This window comes from Perca flavescens, chromosome 4, assembly GCF_004354835.1.
Source record: "Perca flavescens isolate YP-PL-M2 chromosome 4, PFLA_1.0, whole genome shotgun sequence".
Taxonomy (NCBI): domain Eukaryota; kingdom Metazoa; phylum Chordata; class Actinopteri; order Perciformes; family Percidae; genus Perca; species Perca flavescens.
In genome coordinates, this window is record NC_041334.1 from 37613345 (window position 1) to 37635965 (window position 22621).

At 42.1% G+C, this 22621-nt stretch overlaps 1 protein-coding gene across 3 annotated transcripts in view; it reads right to left on the minus strand.

Annotated features, from left to right (window-relative positions):
- Nucleotides 1-22621, minus strand: part of fbln2 (fibulin 2) — a 78741-nt gene that overhangs the window by 39983 nt on the left and 16137 nt on the right. For all 3 annotated transcript variants that reach the window (XM_028577040.1, XM_028577037.1, XM_028577038.1), the window contains 3 exons: nucleotides 7216-7339; nucleotides 5791-5917; nucleotides 3380-3566 (listed from right to left, as the gene is read on the minus strand). In XM_028577040.1, the coding sequence (XP_028432841.1) occupies nucleotides 3380-3566; nucleotides 5791-5917; nucleotides 7216-7339 (438 nt within the window). The remainder of the gene's footprint in view (nucleotides 1-3379; nucleotides 3567-5790; nucleotides 5918-7215; nucleotides 7340-22621) is intronic.

Genomic DNA, 22621 nt, shown 5'->3' on the forward strand with positions numbered 1-22621 from the left:
TTATATCAGTAGTTTAATTTAAAAAAAATATAGACGCTGTAGGATCCATTTCTGTGTAATGGTTGCACACATCTTGCGTAAAAAATATAAATAGAAGACTATTTTCCACTCGTAGAGCAGATCTCTGCGGAGCATACGCACCACTTACATGCTGCTCTAATGCCCGGTGTAGCCAGTATCAGCACAGCGTTGGAGCATCCGATTCGCATACGTTATGCGTGCATGTTATGCGTGCAATTGCTCTATGTTTTTTAATGTAATGATGTTTTGTGTAAAGCACTTTGAGTTGCCTTGTACTGAAATGTGCTATATAAATAAAATTGCCTTGCCTTGCCTTGCCAATGTAGCCGGCCAGTTACAGCTGCAAACAAGATATATTGGTCATATTCAGTTGTGGCTAGAAGGGATACAGCTACGGCGTTTAGCGGCATCGGCAGTAAAGTTTAGGCACCAAAATGACTAGTTGAGTTTACGAAAAAGATCGTGGTTTGGATTAAAACACTCGAACGAACATGCATTTCCTGGGTAAAAAGTATTAAAATTATATTATTATGGTTAGATTTGAGAGAAGTTGCGTAACTTCCGGCCGTTGCCGTATCCCTTTTAGACACAACCGTCAGATTTAGCGGCACGTGCACTGAACACAAGCAAAAGTGTTCACAATCAAACTGGTTCAGCCACGCGTTTGTCGACATAAGGAGATACAAATGGGTATTGGAATACTTTTGCATAGAGCCATGTTTATCCTGAACCTCCGCTGCTTGAAAACTTTGCTGGCACAAGTAGAGAGACAGCAGCCTGAGCGGCCATCTGTTCCTGATTCATCACAGCTTGCATACATCTTTTCCCATTACTCTGAACGGTAACGTGACTCCTGACCAATCAACCTAAAGCATCTGTCTCGTGGGAGATCAAACACGGCCCATACCTTACCTCTGACATAAACTTCAATAAGGATAAAGTAGCGATGGCTCAACCCAGAACAAATCCATATTTCAGTCCAATGGTTTGTTCAAGGTTGTAACAGTAAATTGTTGAGGAGGCAGAATGAAGCAAATGTTTTATTTGCCCAAGTAGTAACTGCTAAACATGAAAAGTAAGTTATCAAAAAAGAAGTATGGCCAGGGTGAAATTCAATAGGAGCATAGTTTAGCAGCCTGTTGTCCCCAGCAGCAGTAGAATAGAACATCTAGTCTGAAGTATGGCTGTTCTCGACTAAAGAAATTCTTAGTGGACTAACACTTATACGATTTTGTCGACTAATCGATTAGTTGATTTAATTGACAGAGCTGTGCGCTTTGAGAGGTGGTTAAAGGAACACGCCGACTTATTGGGAATTTAGCTTATTCACCGTAACCCCCAGAGTTAGACTAGTCGATACGTACCCTTCTCATCTCCGTGCGTGCTGTAACGCTGTCTGACGGCTCCAGCATTAGCTTAGCCTAGCACAGATCCTGCAGGTAACTGGTTCCAACTAGCCTACTGCTCCCAATTGTGACAAAAGTGACAAAATAACTCCAACATGTTCCTATTTACATGTTGTGATTTGTAGAGTCACAGCGTGTACAAAAAACAACGTAACATGAGACACAGCCATGTTCTAACAGTAAACAAACTACTGCAAGCATATCACTCCGCCCAAGTACTATATTCTTCCGCCTGAGAATATAGTTCCCGGTTTGTTTACAGTTAGAAGACGGCTGTGTCTCATGTTACGTTGTTTTTTGTACACGCTGTGACTCTATAAATCACAACACGTAAATAGGAACATGTTGGAGTTATTTTGTCACTTATTCGGAGCAGTAGGATTACTGGAACCATTCACCTGCAGGATCTGTGTTGGCCTGATGCCGCTGGAGCCGTCAGACAGCATTACAGCACGCACTGAGATGAGAAGGGTATGTATGGCCTTATCTAACTCTGGGGGTCATGGTGAATAAGCTAAATTCCCAATAAGTCGGCGTGTTCCTTTAAGACTAGAAAAGCACAATATAAATGTAGTTAATTAACCATCTGTAAAACTGAGTTTCTCCACAATTAGTCCTGCAAAAGCACCATTTTAAATCTTGTGTTTACCATAAATGTGCTAAGAAGTTTCTTGGAAATAAGTATTAAGCATGAATAAGCATAAAAAATGACTAATGGACTAAAGAAATCTTAGTCGACTAAGACCAAAACGACCGATTAGTCGACTAATCGACTAAGAGGTGGCAGCCCTAGTCTGAAGACTCCTGTGTTGTGTCCCAATCAAGACCGCACGCTAATTTCAAACAGGATTCAGGTTTGTGGTAGTGTGGATCAACAGAAGTACATTACCATGATAAGCCTGACATCCGGAAAGCGGCTCAAGCGCAGGATATCCGCTCTCTGTGTGTTGCCATTCTCAAACTCCCTTCGCTAAGGAAAACAACAAACTTCGAGCTAGCGAGCTACACGCTGAAAATTTGGAACATGCAACAACGCAGACCTGCTTGATTCTTTCGGGGAATGATTGTAAAGATTTACAAAGAATATGTTTACGGCATTTACTCTGTTCTCACGTTTTGGGACCGATTGGTGGGATTGCTATGGACACAGCGATACACTGGTAAGAGCAAAAATGAAAAATAAAAAAAATATATAAAAGAGGTGGAATATCCAGCGGCACCTGAACAATCCCGGAAGTGGAACATCGTCGATATAGACTAGGCTTTAAGTAATGCGTTTGTATCTGAGCAACTGTGAGTCTGTCCAATCAGCGTCCCGTGACGAGCGATTGGCAGCTACGGGTAAGGTTTAGGTTTCTGACAACATGGAGGAGCGACTGTTTGTTTAAAGCAACAACGTCAGCTTCTAAAGAGGTTAGCGTAGATGCTGCAATAGCATCATTTGTATCAGAACTATTTCTTCATTAAAAGAAGAGCAAAGAATGACACTGAAAGCTTTCCTCGATGGAAAAGATGTTTTTTCCCTCTTCTCCCGACTGGCTTCGGTAAGAGTTTGATAGACAGATGGTTCATCCAATCACCTGTCAGGTATTTCTTTTTTTTGAAAGTTCCTGCCCTTTTCCAAACAGTTTCCAATGATTGGTTCTTACATGGTTCGGTGTAACAGACCATCTGGCTCGTCAGGTTAGGTTTGTGGTTGCATTCAAACTGAAAAACTGACAAAATGAAGTATACTCATAAAATATCTATTGTCCCACTGTGAAATGCATGAAGAAAATGGAGAAGCTATTCACAGCTGCAAAGCATTAGGAAATGTTACTTTCTTTTTCTCTTTGACTCCTCGGGGTGTTTGTAACATCCAGTAAATCATTATTCATGCACATTACCAATGTGCATGACGAATGTGTTTTCCATGCTGGTGAAAACATTGCTGTGCAGTGGGTAACGGATACCTTTTCTTGGCATAGAAGTTGGTCTGGGCTTCTGCTTTCTTCTCAACAGGATCTGGCTTAGACCTTCCTCCTCCTGGCAGCAGGTGAGGAAGACATGTCCACACGGGTATTCCAGGTACTGGTGGGCATCACAACCCCATCCTTCGCTGCGCGCCCGTAAGCCAAGGGCACAGCAGCTGCAGCACACCTGGGCATCCAGACACAACAGCAGAGCATATTAGCAGTGTGTCACTGGGGGGCCCTTCACATCTCTAATCGCCACCTCTTTTTATGACCCTCCACTGTAGAGAGGCAAAGACTCTCCCCTTCCGTTGGACCACCACGAGACCTTAATTAGGAAAATAAAATATGTATGGTAGTGAACACGGAGAGGCAAATTATTTATTGATCCCATTTGAATTGAGCCAGGAATTACACATATGATGTCCATCCGTTTAAAAGATAATATTCCAAGTCAAGAAAGTTTGTCGTAAAACTCTTGAAGTATTAGACTGTGAAAATATGTCTTTAGAAAGACTACAAACTCCATAAGTGACGTCTCGCCGAAGCTACGATGCTTCTGTGTTTCGTACCTGGATGAAAAGTTACTCACACGAGCTGCGGATCTTGCTTTTTCTTTCGCTTCTCGGCCGATAAAAAAAAGATGGATAAAATTAGAGATGGTCCGATACCGATACTGGTTAAAATGTTTGTAACAGTATCGGGAAGTACTGGAGTTTATGCACTGATCCGATACCACGTAATAAAGCCCTGAATAAAATCTACGTTAAAGTAGTTTATTTATGTTCTTTTCCCGTTATAACTGACTGTCAAACTGGAGAATAAAAGAAAGTTCTGGGGCATTCATTGTCTGTGTCTGTTTCACAAAGAGTTTATCCTGAGCCAGACAGACAACAAAGATAGAAATCATATCACATCCATACAGGGATAGTAGTATACAGCTGTTAAATCATAATAAAATATATGACACACTGGTATCAGATCGGAACTCGGTATTGGCCGATACGCAACTTCAGGTATCAGAATCGGTATTGGGGAGCAAAAAAATGGTATTTGGCCATCTCTAGATAAAACACATCAGGTAAGATAACGTTACATGTGTTGTGGAACGGAGCTAAGCTACCGAGCAACCGAGCATCAAGCTAGGTTACGTTTCTTTGCGGGAGACGAGAGATGTAAGTTCACTAAGTGGTACTACGACAAACCTGCAGCAAACTGCTACTTTCTTGACTTGCAAACTTATCTTTAAAATTGACGAACATCATATGTGTAATTCTTGGCTCAATTCAAACGGCTCAATTCAAACGGGATTTAACGGGATTAAAGCAAAGACAACGTCGGCAGTATTGACAGCAAATTAGGCTACACAATATTTCGTTCTGTATTGACAGGTGCAATATATGAAAATCGATAATTATTTGCTATTATTTTTGATAATCTGAGACGCGCGTGTCACACAGGCAGTGTGTAAGCTCTAACCTGTTAACATGGGAGCCCAAATAATAACGGACACGCCACTCAGCTGACACGCTCACGCCATGCAGGCAGTGTGCGGTCCGATGGTGGGGCACCAGAAGGGGCGGGACTTTGCCTGTCTATTAGCCCTGTTTTTCGTGACCAGCAGAAAAGGGGGAGACATAGCAGCTTGACAGGCAAGCAGGCTAGTTCATCACACACTATGAAGAGTTTCAGCTGCTGCCTCAAGCTAAACCATATGTCATGCAACGAAAACCAGATTTCCACCTTTTTTTTTTTTTACTTTCCTCTAAAACAATGACCTGGCACAAAGGTTTGGCTCGGCTGCCTTAGCACATGTACAGCTGGCTCGAGGGTCTCCGGGTTTCCTCTTTTGCTATTGGAGCTGACTGAGCAAAGGCATGATTCCTATTTCCATATGGAAGCATTTACAAGTCTGAAGGATGCATACAGAAATAGGAGATTTTGGCAGTTACTTTTCAATATATTTAGCCTTTTTTCCAATAAAGACAAATAAACTGTCTGGCCTTTACAAAAGCCTCTCTGCTCGCATTGCTATCTGAAATTGAAATCTCACTCTGGCCAAAACGACATTCCCGGAGATCTTTAAAACGTTTAAAGTCTAAGATACACGGGCAAACTCAGAATCCACCGTGTTTTTGTGGCAGTTCCAAAGTATTCACAGTACTTGACAGCTGCCTGTTTACACGGTCCAGTTTTGTCGCCTTGAACCATTTCAAAAAGTGACTTTTGCCCTACCTGACTGACAAAAAAAGTTACTATTCTAGTCTGGAGGATGACGTAACTGCCTTTAATCAATTCAATGTCTAGAAAAGGTCTGCTCCATCCACCCATGACATCATGTCTTTCTGTTTCTTCCCCTTTAAAAACAACATTACTGTAAGAGTTGTCATTGTGGGGAGACAATAATGTACCCGGTAGGAGTCATCTGTGCACTGGTCCTCCTCCACTTCACAGGTGTCCCCTCCTCTGGCTGAAGTCATACCTGATTCACACTGGCTCTCCTTTATAGAGCTGAGACAGCACTGCTTCCCTGCAACACTGACACACACACACACACACACACACACACACACACACACACACTTTACAATGGGTAGCATATTTCAAACAATGTGATTCATATTCCTTTGCACAATAAGTTTCATTACGCATCTGAGAAAAAATACATTAGACTAACAAACTGATAGCTGGGGCCACGGAGGGAACTCGTTCATCTGCACACACGCTGCAGTGAAACAGAGCTGGTTTAAAATCGGCCAAGTATCCCTTTGAGCGCCCCTTTCGGCGGGGAACTGAAGCCGGTATCTATGTGAAATGTACGAATGCAGCGGATTTTATCTTCCGCATCACGTCCAGCCTGTGCATGCATCCCTCGTGCTTGCATGCACAATTGCAAACCCACAATCCAAATCCACAATAAACACTAAAAACTTTATATGTGAACAGAACTATAGATACATTAGAGAGAAAACAGAATGCAGATATATTGAATTGTTATTGCAGAAAACAGGCAGAGCACAAATAGTATCAAAACTGGAGTTTGATATAAGGAAAATCTAAAGGATTACAACTTTAAAGTAAGGGGCGTTGGGAGAAGCAGTTAAAAAAGAATTAAAAAAATAAACTTGAAGCCGCTTCAAATTCTTTTTTAGCCAAAATATCCTGACTTTTAGCCCTTAGTGTGAGTAATGCCCCTGAAACCTGGATCATACACTTGTCATAATGCTTCACAAATAACCTGAACATCTTTCATTAGCCCTTACCTGCCTAATGAACACCCACAGATGTAACACAGTCTGTTACAGTCTAATTAAAAACTAACTACAACTGACTCGTGAAAGCTCCCTCCAGAGCCGCAGAAGACTACAACTGTTCTCACATGTTGAGTAGTACTCCTTATGAGGCATATGCTGATCTTCATGTGTAAAATTGGTGTTATATCCCTTAAAAAGTTTTCTTAAGCTGTACTCCAGTAAAAAAGTAAAGAGGCCCAGTGCATGTCCTAAAAACTGGAATTATGGTTGATTCCTCCATGTTTGGTATTGTTTGGGTTTATTCCAATACCGAAACTTTACCAAACGGCTTGTTTATTGCTAAGGTTTTTTTTTTTATTTTATATATTTTTTTTTTTTTTTTTTTTTTATTAGTAGATACCTGTCGTTGCAATATTGCCACTGGGTTTCGGAAGCCAACCCTACCCACTTATGTTTTATCCAACCAATGGAACTATATATAAATAAATAAATGTTATATCCATATTCCTCCAAAGCAGCTGTCAAAAATGTCTGTATGTAAAACTAACACTATAATCTGACACCTAAGGCCAGGTCACTTACCTGCATATGGAGTGCTTGTCATTGTTCAGCAGTGGCATGTGGTTGCAGTGGTGGTTTTCTGTGGCCCATTTCTGGCCAGCAGCACAGCAGCTCTGCAGCAGGTCTTCAGCAGAGACACCTGGACCTGCAGCCCAGAGACACGCGGGTATGCATACGTCAGCACACACAAGACTGATGGAATAAAAACAGTTCAGCAGTAAATCCTCTGCGTCTGCACAGCTACACTGAATGGAACAGACAGACGCCTGAAGAGGGAAGTGAATACAGTAAGCAGTCAGAGAGAAACATATGGTAGACTGCACCGGGCCTCAAAGGCACCTTTAAGTTTAAACAGCTGACTAAAGGGGAGCAGCCCCGTTACCAGAATACAGTAGCCCATTTTAGGATTGGAATAGTTTTTTTACTCAGGTCTGAGAAAAGTTTACAGTAGAATGGCAGTCCAAAAATAGGGTTGTGAAAAAGAAGTGTGACAGGGAGTCAGTGTTTATGAACCTGTAGCCTGCCACAAGCGACAGGGCAGCAAGGTGGAAAAAGTTAGTTGGGGTGTTCGAGGTAAGTTCATTTTCTGCGTAGACCATGTCCGGTAAGAGGCAGCTGGAGCACTTCCAAGACTTGGATAGACACCAAACTCTCCTGGTTGAATCTTTATTACAAAGGCCCTACCCCTACGCTACCAGGTAAGCTAGAGGTCGCTCCCAGTAGTCATCATTAACTGGCCATTTTAGTCATTCAGTGAAAGAACACCAAAATAAAATTCCAGTAATGGGAATTCGTCAAAACCATCTCCACTTTGCCATCCACTTATTCAGAGGAGTAATGGCACTGTTTCAATGTCATCAACTGAGGGAAATGAGCATAACACATGTACTAAACTAGGAACCCATTAAATCCCATAGCTGAATAAATGCATTTTTATATTTCTAAACCACACATTTCTGTTGATGCTTAAACCAGCAAAAATCAACCCCGCTTTTTTGCTTCCAATTAGCTGGCCCGCTGACGTGGTAGCCTTCAGAGTGATCGCTGACATTCTGTGCTCCCCCCACCACCACCCCCTCCCTCCCCCACTGCTGAGCATGAAGCTTGGATAGTGGTTGCACCTGGATTGTGGTTGCAGGTGCTGCTCAACGCCCTGCACTGCAACTACTACTACTAGTATTAAGGGCCATCCATCCCAACAACGATACTGTAACTATAACTATAACCATAACCATAACCATAATTATACCTGTAACGATGTGAGCAGCCACACTGCTGAAAGACAACATGGCATCATGACTTTGCGTAAACATACACTCCACTTTCTTAAAGCCAAATGGCGTGTTATCTGTACGCATTTTCAGCTATCCCCATGTATGTCTACGCTGTATACAATGGATGTAAATACACGTTATCGCAAGAACGTGCCATATTACCGCGAGAATAACGTCACACGTGTGTAAAAAAAAAATTTAAAAGTTGGGTTTAGGAAAAGAACATTGGGTAAGGCTTTAGTCAAACAAAAAATCACAAAAACACGACGGTGACCAACGTCACACGCTTAGGAAAACAATTAAAGGTTGGGTTTAGGAAAGAAACATTGGGGAAGGCTTAAAAAAAATGTGAAAAATGGTTGAAAAACGCCACACGCTCTCCTGGGTGAAAGTCCCATGTTTTACCCATCCGCCACCCAACCCAACCTCCATCCATGGACTTACGTCTTTCATACTACTCACTACGGCGCTAATTCACACGTAATGTAGGTCAATGGCGGCCGAACGGCGTTGACAAACGCGCTAAAAAGCGATTATGCGTCTTGATAACACACCAAAACGGCATACAAATTGGCATGTCATACATACGCCACTTTATGAGATCAGTCTGTGAACGATAACATCCTGTAAACAGCGATGTCAAGCACGCACTGCACGCTCCAGCTGATAATAATACATACAGCAGACATTGCAACGTACGATTACAGGAATATCTGTAGTAATATCCTACATATTTGTGAATTTGGGTACATTTTATGAACCTAAAAAGTCTGACTAGCACCGCTGCCTTCTCCAGGAAACGGCGGGCACACAGAGCTCCAGAGAGCCGGGGATGAGAGCACGTGGGCAGTGTCAGATATGTGCAGAGCACCGGAACAAAAACACAATATGATCATCACATCTAAAACACCAGATTCACTCTCAGGTGTTTCTGTGACATGAGAAATACTTTCTAAGTACTGATGTTTAAAAAAACAAAAATACACAGAGCTAAAAGGACCGTAGCCCCACCGAGGGGAAAAGTCACACCACGCCACTAACCACCTGGGTTAAACAAATCTCTCCACTGTGTTGTTGAAACTCAAGATGGATTGTGATTGGCTGTCAGTGTTCCTATCGTTCATCATATCAGTCTGAAAGTTATCCCAACGATATCGTTCTCCACTGTCGTCGTTATAGCTGTGGTGTGGACTCCACCATCCACTTGAGTTGGAACGATTTTTAAAACAATGTATTTATAGTTGTTGTTAACGTTCTTCGTGTGACTGGTCCTTTAGTCATAGCCTGGCTCCGCCCTCCCACGTACTTCCACTCAGTTTTCAATTTCCTTTAGTACTACGTCTGGGTTTGCGTTATATTCAAATCTTTGGCGGTCCAATCAGCAAACAGAGGGAGTGTCTGAGAACGATGACGTTGAGGTTGTGACGTGAGCTAGTTTGAGTTGTAGGGGTTGTAGGGTTCGGGAACAGTTTGATATTCCAGCTCGCTCTGTTAGTGGGTTAGGTGAAGGAGTTGGCTAACAGGGCTCCAGACTAACTTTTGTCACTAGGAGCACAGTGGCCCCCTACTGAAAATTTTTGGGGCGCAACCAGAAAATTTAGGGGCACACACCGTAAATCAACATGCTAACCAAATATTCACATTTCTACTAATTTCCACTGTATTACTAATAAATACTTTGATAATAGATGCAGAAATTACAATGTGCGGTTTCAAATTCAGTGTCACTTTTGAAGATTCAACATAGAAGGCACCATCGCTGTCATGACAGTAAACTAAATATTACAAAAATATACCAACTCTGGTCTACAACTACAATGAATTCACCTTAAAATTAAACATGTATTGTTTAGACTACTAGCCTTGGGGTTGGGTAACTTTCGCATCTGAACCAATATTGGTACAGATTCCTGAAATTATAACGGTATATTTTTTCATTACTTTCCCTTTGTAATTACAAAACAATTATTCCAGTTGTAAAAATAATTCCAAACCTATTTATCCTATGTAGTTAGAACATTATGTTATTTTATTAGAATATGTTACACTCTAAAGAAATTAAACAAAATTAAAAATAAACCCTCCCTCACTCCTCCCAAACCCATCCCTAAAACCTATTAAATTGAATAATTATTAATTTCTTACTCACTGTAACTTGTTTAGCCTGTTGTATTTTCATCATGACCGTTTTTAATTGCTCTTTAATGTTTCATGTAAAGCACTTTGAATTGCCTTGTTGCTGAAAGGTGCTGTAGAAATAATGTTGCCTTACAGCCTCAGCCTGTCAGTCAGTCACCAGGGCACAGTTGCACACTGTTGAGCCTGCTGCTTGTCTCAGAGGAAGTGTAACGTCAACAGCACGTGACTGTTTTTAAACGCTGTCTGCGTGAAGTTTTTAAAAACTGTAAGCATACCTGAAACCACTTTAGCGGCATCACTCACTGTGACTTCAACAAAACAGCCGACGTAGTTTGCGCCGATCGCAACTCTGCACGTGTGTGTGTTTGTGTCGGAGCACCGCTCTGTTAATTATCAGAGAGGACAGATAAGTTTGCGCTTACGCGCTCAGGTACCTACGTTTCGACATTTAACGTGTAAAAAAAGGGGGCAAAGTCTGGAGCCCTGGCTAAGGCTAATGCTAGCGATGCCAAGACGATAGTTGTTGTCGTCTCCCCTCTTGTTAGCCTGGTCCTACCAGACAGTACGTAGGAGGGCAGAGCCAGGTTACCAGAGTGGCTCTGGGCAGATCCAATAGTTTTAAACTTCAACAGAGCACCCGCATTCAAGGAACTTAACACTTGTTAATGGAGAGAGGCCAGACTCTCTGGACCAATGAAATGTACCCGAGTCTGGTAGGACCAGGCTAGTGTACCAGAGTCTGGTAGGACCAGAATAATGTACCAGAGTCTCGTAGGACCAGGCTAGTGTACCAGAGTCTGGTAGGACCAGGCTAGTGTACCAGAGTCTGGTAGGACCAGGCTAATGTAGACATATTATCTTTATCTTTACTGTTAATATAATTGCCACTGTTCATCATGTCATTCCATTATACCCAGTCGTCCGTCCCTCTCTCTCTCTCTCTCTCTCTCTCTCTCTCTCTCTCTCTCTCTCTCCAGATGGCCGCCCACCAGGACTCAGGTTCTATCTGAAGTTTCTGCCTGTTTAAAGTAAGTTTTTCCTCGCTGCTGTTGCACCAAATGCTTGCTCTTGTGGGAATTTGTTGGGTCTCTGTGAATTATTGAGTGTGGTCTAGACCTACTCCATCTGTAAAGCAGGGGGGTCAAACTCAACTTCACTAAGGGCCACACTGGAAAATAAGAATCACATCAAGGGCCAGATGTGTTTAGTTTATAAACATGCTTTTATTTAATCGAAAAAGTAAAATATCTTCGACTGCATTATTTTATGTCTCATATAGTCTTCTCACTTACAGTTTGGTGGACATGAAGCCCTAGAAAAGTCAGGAAAAAGTTCCTCAGCCATCATAGAAAAAAAAACGCCCAAAAACGTAAAACGGAAATCGTGACAAAAATGTCAGCAAAAGTGACCAAAATTTCGGCAAAAGTTACAAAAACGTCAGCAAAAGTTACATATCATCGGAAACAATGACAACAACATCGGACAAAGTCACAAAAAACTTGATCAAAATCCTCGAGGGGCCGGATTTGGCCCGCGGGTATTGAGTTCAACACGTGTGCTGTAAAGTGTCCTAAAATAACTCCTGTAATGATTTTACACTTATATAAATAAAATTGAATTGAAAATTGAATGGAAGCAGGGTCCGTGTAACGCTTATCAGTTCAAATTTCGAAGCACAAAACAAACATTTGGAAAAACAGAAAAATGGGTTCCAATATTTACATTTAATACCATTGCAGTATTGAATAAATGGAGCTCAGATGCAATTTTGTAATTTTCTCAATTTCTGATCCTCTGAATAAAAAACTGAAAATTGGAAAAAGAGGTTAAAGATCAAATTTTTTTAATTTGTCAAGTTGGGAAAAAAATGAAAAAATTGATTTTTGAATCCATTTTTCTGTTTTTCCAAATGTCCGTTTGTGCTTAGAAAATTGAACTGATAAGCGTTACACTGACCAAGCTGTGAGCCCAGTTGCTCTGTATGGAGTTTAGGCAGTGAATAAAAACACTGATGCCATATCAGAAGTAAAGCCGTCTCACCCTGCTGCTTTTATCCACATAGTGCATTAGCATGAACGCTCGGGCGCACACACTCATACACACACCAAACTTCCACTCTGTGCCCTTTGAAGAAAAGCCACTCACTAAGAGCTTTTGTTTTGCAACTCAATGAACTTTCGTTGGCTTCTATACTGTACACAACATTTGCATATTCTTCATATTAACACTGTGAAATGCAGTTTTGTTTTATGACTTTTAAGACATGAACCTAATTTATCACAACAAAAAACTGTGAATACAAAAAAATGCAATAAACCTTACGTCGTTTTGATGCATAGAAGCATCCAGTCATGAATGCACACACACATGCTACACACACACACACACATAGCTGAGTTCAATACTGTGAGAATTCCTGATAAAACATGAAGCTTATTTCTTGTAATTAAAAATGGTTACATCAGAGAATTGGCCCATAGGGTGTCAAATAAAGCATTGTGATCAGATTAAACAGTTTCCTGCATGCATTATTTCCTTGATGTAACCTCCATTGTATTCACCTCAAGGTATAATACGTCTAAACTATGCTAATCCCATACTGCACAGAGAACATTCAGATAAAAAAAAAGAACCACAGAGCCAGCAATGCCTCAAATAGCTTAGCTTTTGAGCTTCACTTTGAAAGTTATTTTATTTCACTGCGCTGCATTCAGTTTTCATCCCAATCATTTAAAGCTAAGGCTGTCTGTGGCTTACTGTGCATAATTCATAAGCGCTGTGAGAAGAAGATGATTGAGAGTAAAAGCAACGTCTTATTTTACCCCCAAAACATTTGTGTGTCGCTCTGTAAAACATTATTCTTCTAGAATTCATGTCCTTGTTGAGAACCTACTTTTAAAAGACTTTCAGCTGATAAGTTTCACTGCAATCTGTGAGATCTGGCTCTAATCCCGCCAAGAAGCAAGGTAAGGGACAGTTACGTACAGTTATGTGTCCTGCGGTTCTGAGGACAGATGAATAATAAATACAACAGGTATAATTGGTTTACTTTTCATAGATCCTCTGGATGTTTTCAGGAAGTGAAAACATCATCCCAGTCTGATTTTGTACAGAGGAAAAGAAAACTGTGGGGCACGGGTTCATTATTTCACACTGACACTAAATGGAAAAGTTGGAACCAGTGTCATTCCTCACTGTTATGTGAAGTATGTTCAAGACGTGCTTGCCAAAGGCCAAGCATGAGGTTCAGCCGGAGGGGTCAGACGCAACTTAACATCCAGGAGGAGCCTACTAATTAGCTGAGAAACAACAGAAAAATGCTCATAGAGTATATTTAGAGCTTACACCTTTGTCAATAGCTGTTGTTGAAAGACTCAACATGGTTGAAACGACGGCAGCACTGCCTCTCCCCAACGCCGGCCTGTTATGTAGCAGATAGACTAAAACTGAGAGACATCCGCTCACTTCGGGAGCTCCCATGGGGTTTTTGTCTGGACTGATTAGCCTGGCCTCACACTGCTCGCTCGTCTGACCAAACACAAACCCGTCTCACCCATAGACTATAAATAGAAAGTAATGGATGAAGCCTCCGGGCCTGAAAAGTGGAGCTCCTTAAACCTGTATTCTATTTAATTTCCAGGAGGGGGCGTCTCCACTGTCCATAAAGAAGAAGTCTGTTTCTATAGAAGTCTATGAGAAAAGGACCATACTTTTCACTTGATTTATTACCTCAGTAATTATGGTCTCAATCGCTGCTTTCAAGTCTTCTCGGTGTTCATTTTGTAAGTTATGGTCCTATTTATTTTAAAATAGACGATAAAGCAGGGGATGCTTTAGGACCTGTCAATCAGGACAGAGGCTTAGCAATGCTAACCATGGCATTGTGTACATTAAAATAGACATGAACGTGGCCGGTTAGTTCAGTTGGTAGAGCGTGCGCACATATGCAGAGGTTTATTCCTCCTCAAGGGTTCGTGTCCGACCTGTGATGTTATTCCTGCATGTCTTCCCCCCTCTCTCTCAACTTTCCTATCCAATAAAGGCAGAAATGGCCAAAATAAATAAATAAAAATAGAGCTGAGCTCGTTTTTAGGTGTTGTCCGTGTTTACATCTTAAACGTTGACCCTTTCACTGTGTCTTTTCACTGTTACAAAGTTAATTGGAACATTTCGTCGACTAAAAATGTATTGTTCAGCAATCTGCCAACCGAGCTAGCTAGCTACCGCTAGCATTAGCTGATGACTTAAGGGAAGGTTTGCCGAATTTCTGTTCTGCCGTACATGCGCCAGTACCCAGAGGTCTGCGTTTACCAGCCCGGTAAATCTCCACTGGACGACTCGCTTCAGAAGGGCTGACAATCTGCAACTTTCCCTCTTTGGCGTTTAGCTTAGCACGGCGCCATTGCAACCATGAACAGAGATTATATCTCCGTCCTGGCCTCTGGGAACGCCTCAGGATCCCCCAGTCAGAGCTGGATAATGTGGCTCAGGAAAGGGAAGTCTGGGGTCCCCTGATGGAGCTGCTGCCCGGATAAGCGGTTGAAGATGGATGGATGGATGGATGGATGGAAGGGTGGATGGGTGGATGTTTATGTACTGTAGAAGCTGGAGCGGGCAGTGGTAACTGGCAAGGATGCCCTGTTTTTGCATTTGTTCATCTGAACAAACAGAGAACCGTTAAGAGATCTCCACCAAGACAAAACAACACTGTCTCCATCATAGTTTTCATTCGTTCCTGTTGAACATTTACAGGTGCAAAACATGATGGATTCTCTTTCCCGGCTCGGAGTGTTTTCTGTTTCGGTGTGTTTGTTTGTGCCGCCAGTATGAATTGACAGACGAGGCACTCAAGGCATTCAGGGAGTGTCGGTTTTAGGATATACTAATCCAAGCAATCCAGAATGAGTAATGGCTTAGAGCAATGCAAGGATGCTAACTGCCTCAGCTGCCACTGCTCTGGCACAGTGGCAAGCCCACATAGAAACACAGTCATTCATCAATATGCTTTCTGAACAAATAAACCAGACGGAGTGGAACTGACTCACTCTTACTCCACAACAATATGAGAAGACTGTCAAAATGTTACAATTAATACAATGCAGCATCCTGGCAGGAATTGTCTTAAATATCCAGTGGCATATTAGATCTCAAGTCGCCACAATACAGAGTTCTAGTAAAGGATGAAGAACCATTTTACGCCCAGTATAACCACAATGGAAACTATCTGGAGCCCTTCCTCTCATCCAAGCAGTAGATTGAGATCGACAGAGCACTGATTTCAGTAGCTCATCTCGACAAGCAGTGATCAATGATGACCATCACAACCACGTGATGGTCATCATTGATCGTGTGTGGATGGAGCAAACCCGAGCAAACTACATCGTCTCTCCAGTTTAGTTTAAGTCACAGTGAGTCACGGCAATGCCGATGAAGTGGTTGCAAGTGAGGTTACACTTTTGAAAACGCAGACACCATTTGCTTATATTAATCGCGAGGCGAAAGTGGTCGCGGTCCTGTTGCCTCTTCCTATAGAGACAAGCAGGCACACCAGTGTCTGTGCCCTGGTGACCGACTGACAGACTGAGGTTGTAAATCAAGGCAACTTTATTTTTACAGCACATTTCAGCAACAAGTGCTTTCCATAAAACATTAAAGATCATGAAAATGAAACTGGTTAAAATAGAACAATATTCAAATACAAGAATAAAAGTTACAGTGAGTAAGAAATGAAAAATTGGGTTTCTGACTGCAAATGGTAAATAAACTTGACCTTGCTGTTTCCAGTGAGTGGAAGGAGGTCACACCCATTGAAACTATTTTAATTTGGCAGACAGGCCACTTTTGAACTTTTAGGCTGGACAGACGGGTGCATTTTTACTAATGTTGCTTTAAAACGACTGCTTCCTGTACAAATAGCCAGTCCATCAGTGCATTGTTAAAGGTGCTCTACGCGATGTCACGCGTTTTTTAGGCTACAACATTTTTTTTCACATACAGCAAACATCTCCTCACTATCTGCGAGCTGCCTGTCCCCTGAACACACTGTAGACAGCCCAGGATCCACAAACGGCAACAAAAACAGTGTCCCAGCGTTCCAGCCAATAACCGACAAGAAGGATTTTGGGGTGTGGGTTGGGGGGGGGGTTAGTGCGCGAGTAAGCACCGCTTAGAGCACCTTTAATTACAACGTCACCTGGTCCCTGACCCTGACCAGTCCAAGTCACAAGTCACACTTTTTGAAGATCAGTCTAAGGACTGTTGGAGTTTCTGAATCCATACAAGGTTTTAACATGAGCACAGCAGAATGCATGTATCATCTATATTTTTTCTCTGCCTTTCTTCACACTCAGCCCCCCCAGGGTCTCATCTGTAAAGCAGATGGGATTATAATGGATTGTAGGCTTGAAAGGACTGTCCTTAAACTGAGTCAAGGCTGTCCGTGAAATATGTGGTTTCACTAAAATAGAGAAAAAAAGGGCCTGTACAGTACAGCAGTGCCTTGTCTTTGTCTCACACTCTGCCTTCATCAGGGGCAAAGCCACAGCTACAGTATTTTCCACTGACCCTTTTGCCTCCTGTTTCTGAAAGGAGCGGCTTTGTTTTTTTTTGCTCTCAACAATTATTGGTCTTTGCCTAGAAATGCTAATTTCCCGCAATGCCCAGCGTGCCCATCCAGCCTCCCACCACCAGTCAGAACCTTTTCATGTCTGGCAATCTATCAGCCCTAGACACCCGTCAACAGCAGCCTTTCCACAGCGGCACCCTGGGCCCAGCTCCAGCCACCTCGTGAGAAATCTTGGCTGATGTTGTTATTTCCAAATGTGAGACTCAAACACCAAATCCAAGTCAATGTCCTAAATTTGGCCTCAGAACTTTATTTAGCTTTTTTTTTGATAAGGATGAAAAGTTAAAAGGTCTGCATCTTATTTAGCTTTAAATGTACAAATGTTGGAAAATGCTACCATGCCAGCATGCTAACAGGGTTCATAAGCACATTGGAATGGTTTATAAACTCCAGACTTATTCACACAAGATGAAAGTGATGAGTAATTTCCTATATATATTCTGGGACATCCCCTCCCAGTTACACTTCATTATGCTCAATGCTGCACGCATCAGGCAGGATGTTTCTGGTAAGAATCCAGCAGCAGCAGCAGCAGCAGCAGTCTGGATTAGATCTGAGCTGTGGACCAGACGAGGTCTTGGAAGCAGAGTTTAAATGAGCTGTCCTCCTGTTAACACAAAGCTAGACTCTCTTTCAAATCAACCTCTCAGAATCAGAAAATCAGAAAGGAGTTTATTGCCACAGTAGTTACCCTAGGTGGAATTGGCTCACACATAGCCTGTAAATGCAGCCGTTTTTTGAATTTATTTTGAAATGCGTACCTTTATTTTGACATGAGTAAAACCGGAAGTTGCGCTTGTTAGCTCCGTAAGCTACACACAGAGACTAAGACTCACCTGTAGCGGCGATGTTACCTGCTAGTTTGTTTCTTTATTTTCATTTTTGATATTACTCCATGCTTCGGGGTGTTTGCTACAACTGTGTGTAAGTTGAAGAATCATTTTTGACTGTGAAGATTGCCACTGGGGAATGAATCTGCCGTTGATTGAGAAGCAGGCTAAAGTGGTTAGTATTACTCTGTATTTTTTATCAACATTAGCTACAGTGCTAAGCCATGCTATTTATGTAATAATTGCAATATTTGATGTTGTTTTTTTTTTTTTGATTACCTAAACCTTTAGTTCTACGGTGTTAATAAACATCTGTAAAGAGAACTGGAGTCTCACATCCAATCAATGGGCGGCACATAGCCTATATCCACGACGTTCCACTTCCGGAATTTTGCTCAGGTGCCGACGGAAATTTGGCCAGATTCGTTCACCTCCTTTAAGCCGGATGTCCGTTACCTTCCACTTTCCTTTGTGTTTTCGTTCTAACCTCCGGTAGATTTGTGAGGACTATGGTTAACTGCTCCTCAGATCTCTGCAGGGTAAATCCAGACAGCTAGCTAGACTATCTGTCCAATCTGAGTTTCATTTTGCATTACATTATACTTAACTTACAATTAAGCGCTTTCAACTAGGGCTGTCCTCAACTAAAGAAATTCTTAGTCGATTAACATGTATACGATTTTGTCGACTAATCGATTAGTCGATTTAATTGACAGAGCTGTGCGCTTTGAGAGGTGGTTAAGACTAGAAAAGCACAATATAAATGTAGTTAATTAACCATCTGTAAAACTGAGTTTCTCCACAATTAATCCTGCAAAAGCACCACTTTAAATATTGTGTTTACCATAAATGTGCTCAGAAGTTTCTTGGAAATAAGTAATTAAGCATGAATAAGCACAAAAAATGACTAATCGACTAAAGAAATCTTAGTCGACTAAGACCCAAACTACAGATTAGTCGACTAATCGACTAAGAGGTGGCAGCCCTACTTTCAACTGTGAAGGTTCAAAATCCAGACAACAAGTAGTAAGTGCAAGTACATTAGCTTTAAATAAGCAAAGCTACAAAGAGACATATGAAAGTGCAGGTTCAAGAATTTTTTTTCAAGAATGTTCCACCAAAACAAGTTCCTTGCGGAGGCTATTTTGCAGAGGCACAGTGGCCTCGCGTGGCTCTGCGTGGCGCTTAGCGCCGCCCATGACAACAGTGATTGGTTTGCTGAAATGCCAATAAACCAGAGCACGTTTTTCCCCCATCCTGGATTGCTGTGTGGACTAGTCAGACTCTCCTCCACAGCACAACATTAATCATTAATAAAAAATGTAAAATACAGAGACAAATACATTTACAAAATAGCTGTAGTTTAAGCACTGTGTGCAACGGGCAGATGTGTAGTCCAGGATGGAGATTAGTGTGTGTAGTGACTAGGGGTGGGGGGTTGGGGGGGGAGTTGAGGGAAAGAAACTATTTTTATGGCGTGAGGTTTTGGTCCAGATGCCTCCTGCCAGAGGCCACATCTGCCAGTTGGAGCAGGTTTTAGCGCTGGAAACACCTGTCGCTTATACAGGATTTAAACTGACACTGCTACAGCCTGTGATCACAGCCTGGATAGTCTGGATCGACGGAAGTACATTTCCGGGATAAAGGCTGACACCCTGCAACAAGGCAGGAATGTTTGGTTCTTTCGGGTAATGACTGTAAAGATTTACAAATAATATGTTTAGGGCATTTTCTATCCATCTTCGTCCGCTTATCCGGTGTCGGGTCGCGGGGGGAGCAGCTCCAGCAGGGGACCCCAAACTTCCCTTTCCCGAGCAACATTAACCAGCTCCGACTGGGGATCGAGGCGTTCCCAGGCCAGGTTGGAGATATAATCCCTCCACCTAGTCCTGGGTCTTCCCCGAGGCCTCCTCCCAGCTGGACGTGCCTGGAACACCTCCCTAGGGAGGCGCCCAGGGGGCATCCTTACCAGATGCCCGAACCACCTCAACTGGCTCCTTTCGACGCAAAGGAGCAGCGGCTCTACTCCGAGCTCCTCACGGATGACTGAGCTTCTCACCCTATCTCTAAGGGAGACGCCAGCCACCCTCCTGAGGAAACCCATTTCGGCCGCTTGTACCCTGGATCTCGTTCTTTCGGTCATGACCCAGCCTTCATGACCATAGGTGAGGGTAGGAACGAAAACTGACCGGTAGATCGAGAGCTTTGCCTTCTGGCTCAGCTCTCTTTTCGTCACAACGGTGCGATAGATTATGGATGGATGAAGATGGATGGATGTTTAGGGCATTTTCTATCTAACTGGGACGTTTTGGGACCGATTGGTGGGACTGCGGAGGACAAAATACACTCGGTGATTAGGAATGTCCCAAACGATTATTATTTTTAAACGATTAATCTAGCGATTATTTTTTCGATTAGTCGACTAATCTAACGATTCATTTTTCGATTGATCTAACAATTATTTTTTCGATTAGTTGACTAATCTAACGATTAATTTTTCGATTGATCTAACAATTATTTTTTCAATTAGCGATTATTTTCCCATTGCTCAATTAACAATTTACACAAAACAATCAATGAGGTTCAAATCTCTATTTTTAGACTTAACACTGCACTGTTTGAGTAAAATCAATTAGTAGTGCAACCTGAAGCCAGATGTAGACTATCAATCCAACCACAAAATACAGTCACTTTCAGGAAAAATACAAAAATAAAAACTTAAAGTAGACAAAGTGCAAAAAGAGCAGCCTGTATTTGCTTTTTTTAACAGTAGGTCAAATAATGAATAAGCTCTTGTTTAACATCCAAGCTCTTCTCCCTTTGATTTAATTTTAATTATTTGTATCTAAAGGCTGGTTAAGCACTGTAGGGAGGAGAAGTTGGACAGTTTTTTGTGACTGGGATATGCGCGTTGGATATGCGTTAGCATGTCAGATGTATTTCCACTCACATACCCAACAACTGCTGAACAACGCCGACACACAGTCCTCATTTTATCTTTATTTAAAGACTGGTCAGGCTTGATTCCTTTTGGCAATGAAATCAGATTACACAGGTTACAAACATACTACACAGCACTTTTCAGTGTATGTATGTATGGTGAGCTATAATATATTCTTTTGATAATGAAGGTTTAAAGGGCCGGTTCAACCAAACTACAAAGCTACATTTATCTTTCATGCCTCACTTATCTGTTGTGGTGGCATGGTCTAACGGTGTACATCACGGTATATTAATTTTTCTTGTCTCATATTGATTCCTCCTTCAGTTCAAACTCCTTTGGCAGCAAAACACAGAGCTCTGCTTCTGAAGCCTCAACATCCAACTGTTCCCCATGCTCTCCTCCAAAACTGTTATTACGAAAAGGGATTGTTGCCTTGATTACGATTAGTTTCCGTAATTACCTCCACTCCTCCTCAAGAAGAAACAAAGATTTTTTTGTACTCGACAGCAGTACATCCAAGTAGTTGTTGACTCTCAAGCTTGAGTCCAACAAACTAAAAGAAATGCACTTTTTCCGCATGATTAGCTGTTTGATGTTCCACTTTACAGCTGGCATTAAAAGCAAACGTGACGGGGGTCATAACAAAACTATGCAGCCCGTGCTCATGGCCTAGCTATTTCTCCACAGTCAGAGATAAGGAGAAACAACCCTGGTGACAGATGAGGGACCCACTCTACATCATCATCCACTTCATTTAGACGGTTTGCTTCCTGCCGCAGAGCAAAATGGCTCTGACAAATTCTCTGGCTGAGAACAAAGCGGGAGATGGCGCGCCGATAGGCGAACGCTTTCACAGATCCACTTAAGATATGTAAAAGAAAGCCACCAAGCTGAGTTATATGCAAGAAATATAACAGCAGATGAGAATCATTATCATCCATTATTCCCGATATCTATGACAGTTGCTTTTAATGCTTACATCTTAAAAGACCTTCTCTCCATTGTTGGGAATAACAATAGCAACAACAACAAAAAAACGTCTCTGATCTTCCACTCAGAGCTGAGCTTTACTCCATTTAGAGCCGAGGAAAAATGCTTGAGGCAGTGGAAATATGGAAGTACAGTGTTCTTACAAAGATACAAATATCCAGTCCAAGCTAGGATCAGGTTTTTTCTTTACTGGACCACCATTTAAACATTGGCACAACCTTTAGGCTCGTGCACCATGCACTACAGTACAACACCAGCATACTGCAATGTGAAATCTTCAGGGGCCCATATTTCTCGGTAGTCATCGGTGCGGTCTATAAGCTTAGCTGCAGAGAATGTGGTAATATTTTGGTGATTGGGGTCATACAGGAGGTCGGGTCGAGCGGACCTTCATAACAACAGGATTATCCAGGTACAGAGGATGCTAGAACTGTTCAAAGGGGTCATACTGACTCCCCGAGGCAACAACACAAACAGTCCGTCTGTTACGGCCACAACAAACAAACTCAACCTAACGGTGACCATCGACATATTAAAGAACACCTTACCCGAGGATTAAAGTAAAGTAATTGTATTCACATAAATTAAGATTTTACCAAAACTATGGGAGTCTGGAGGTCTGGCC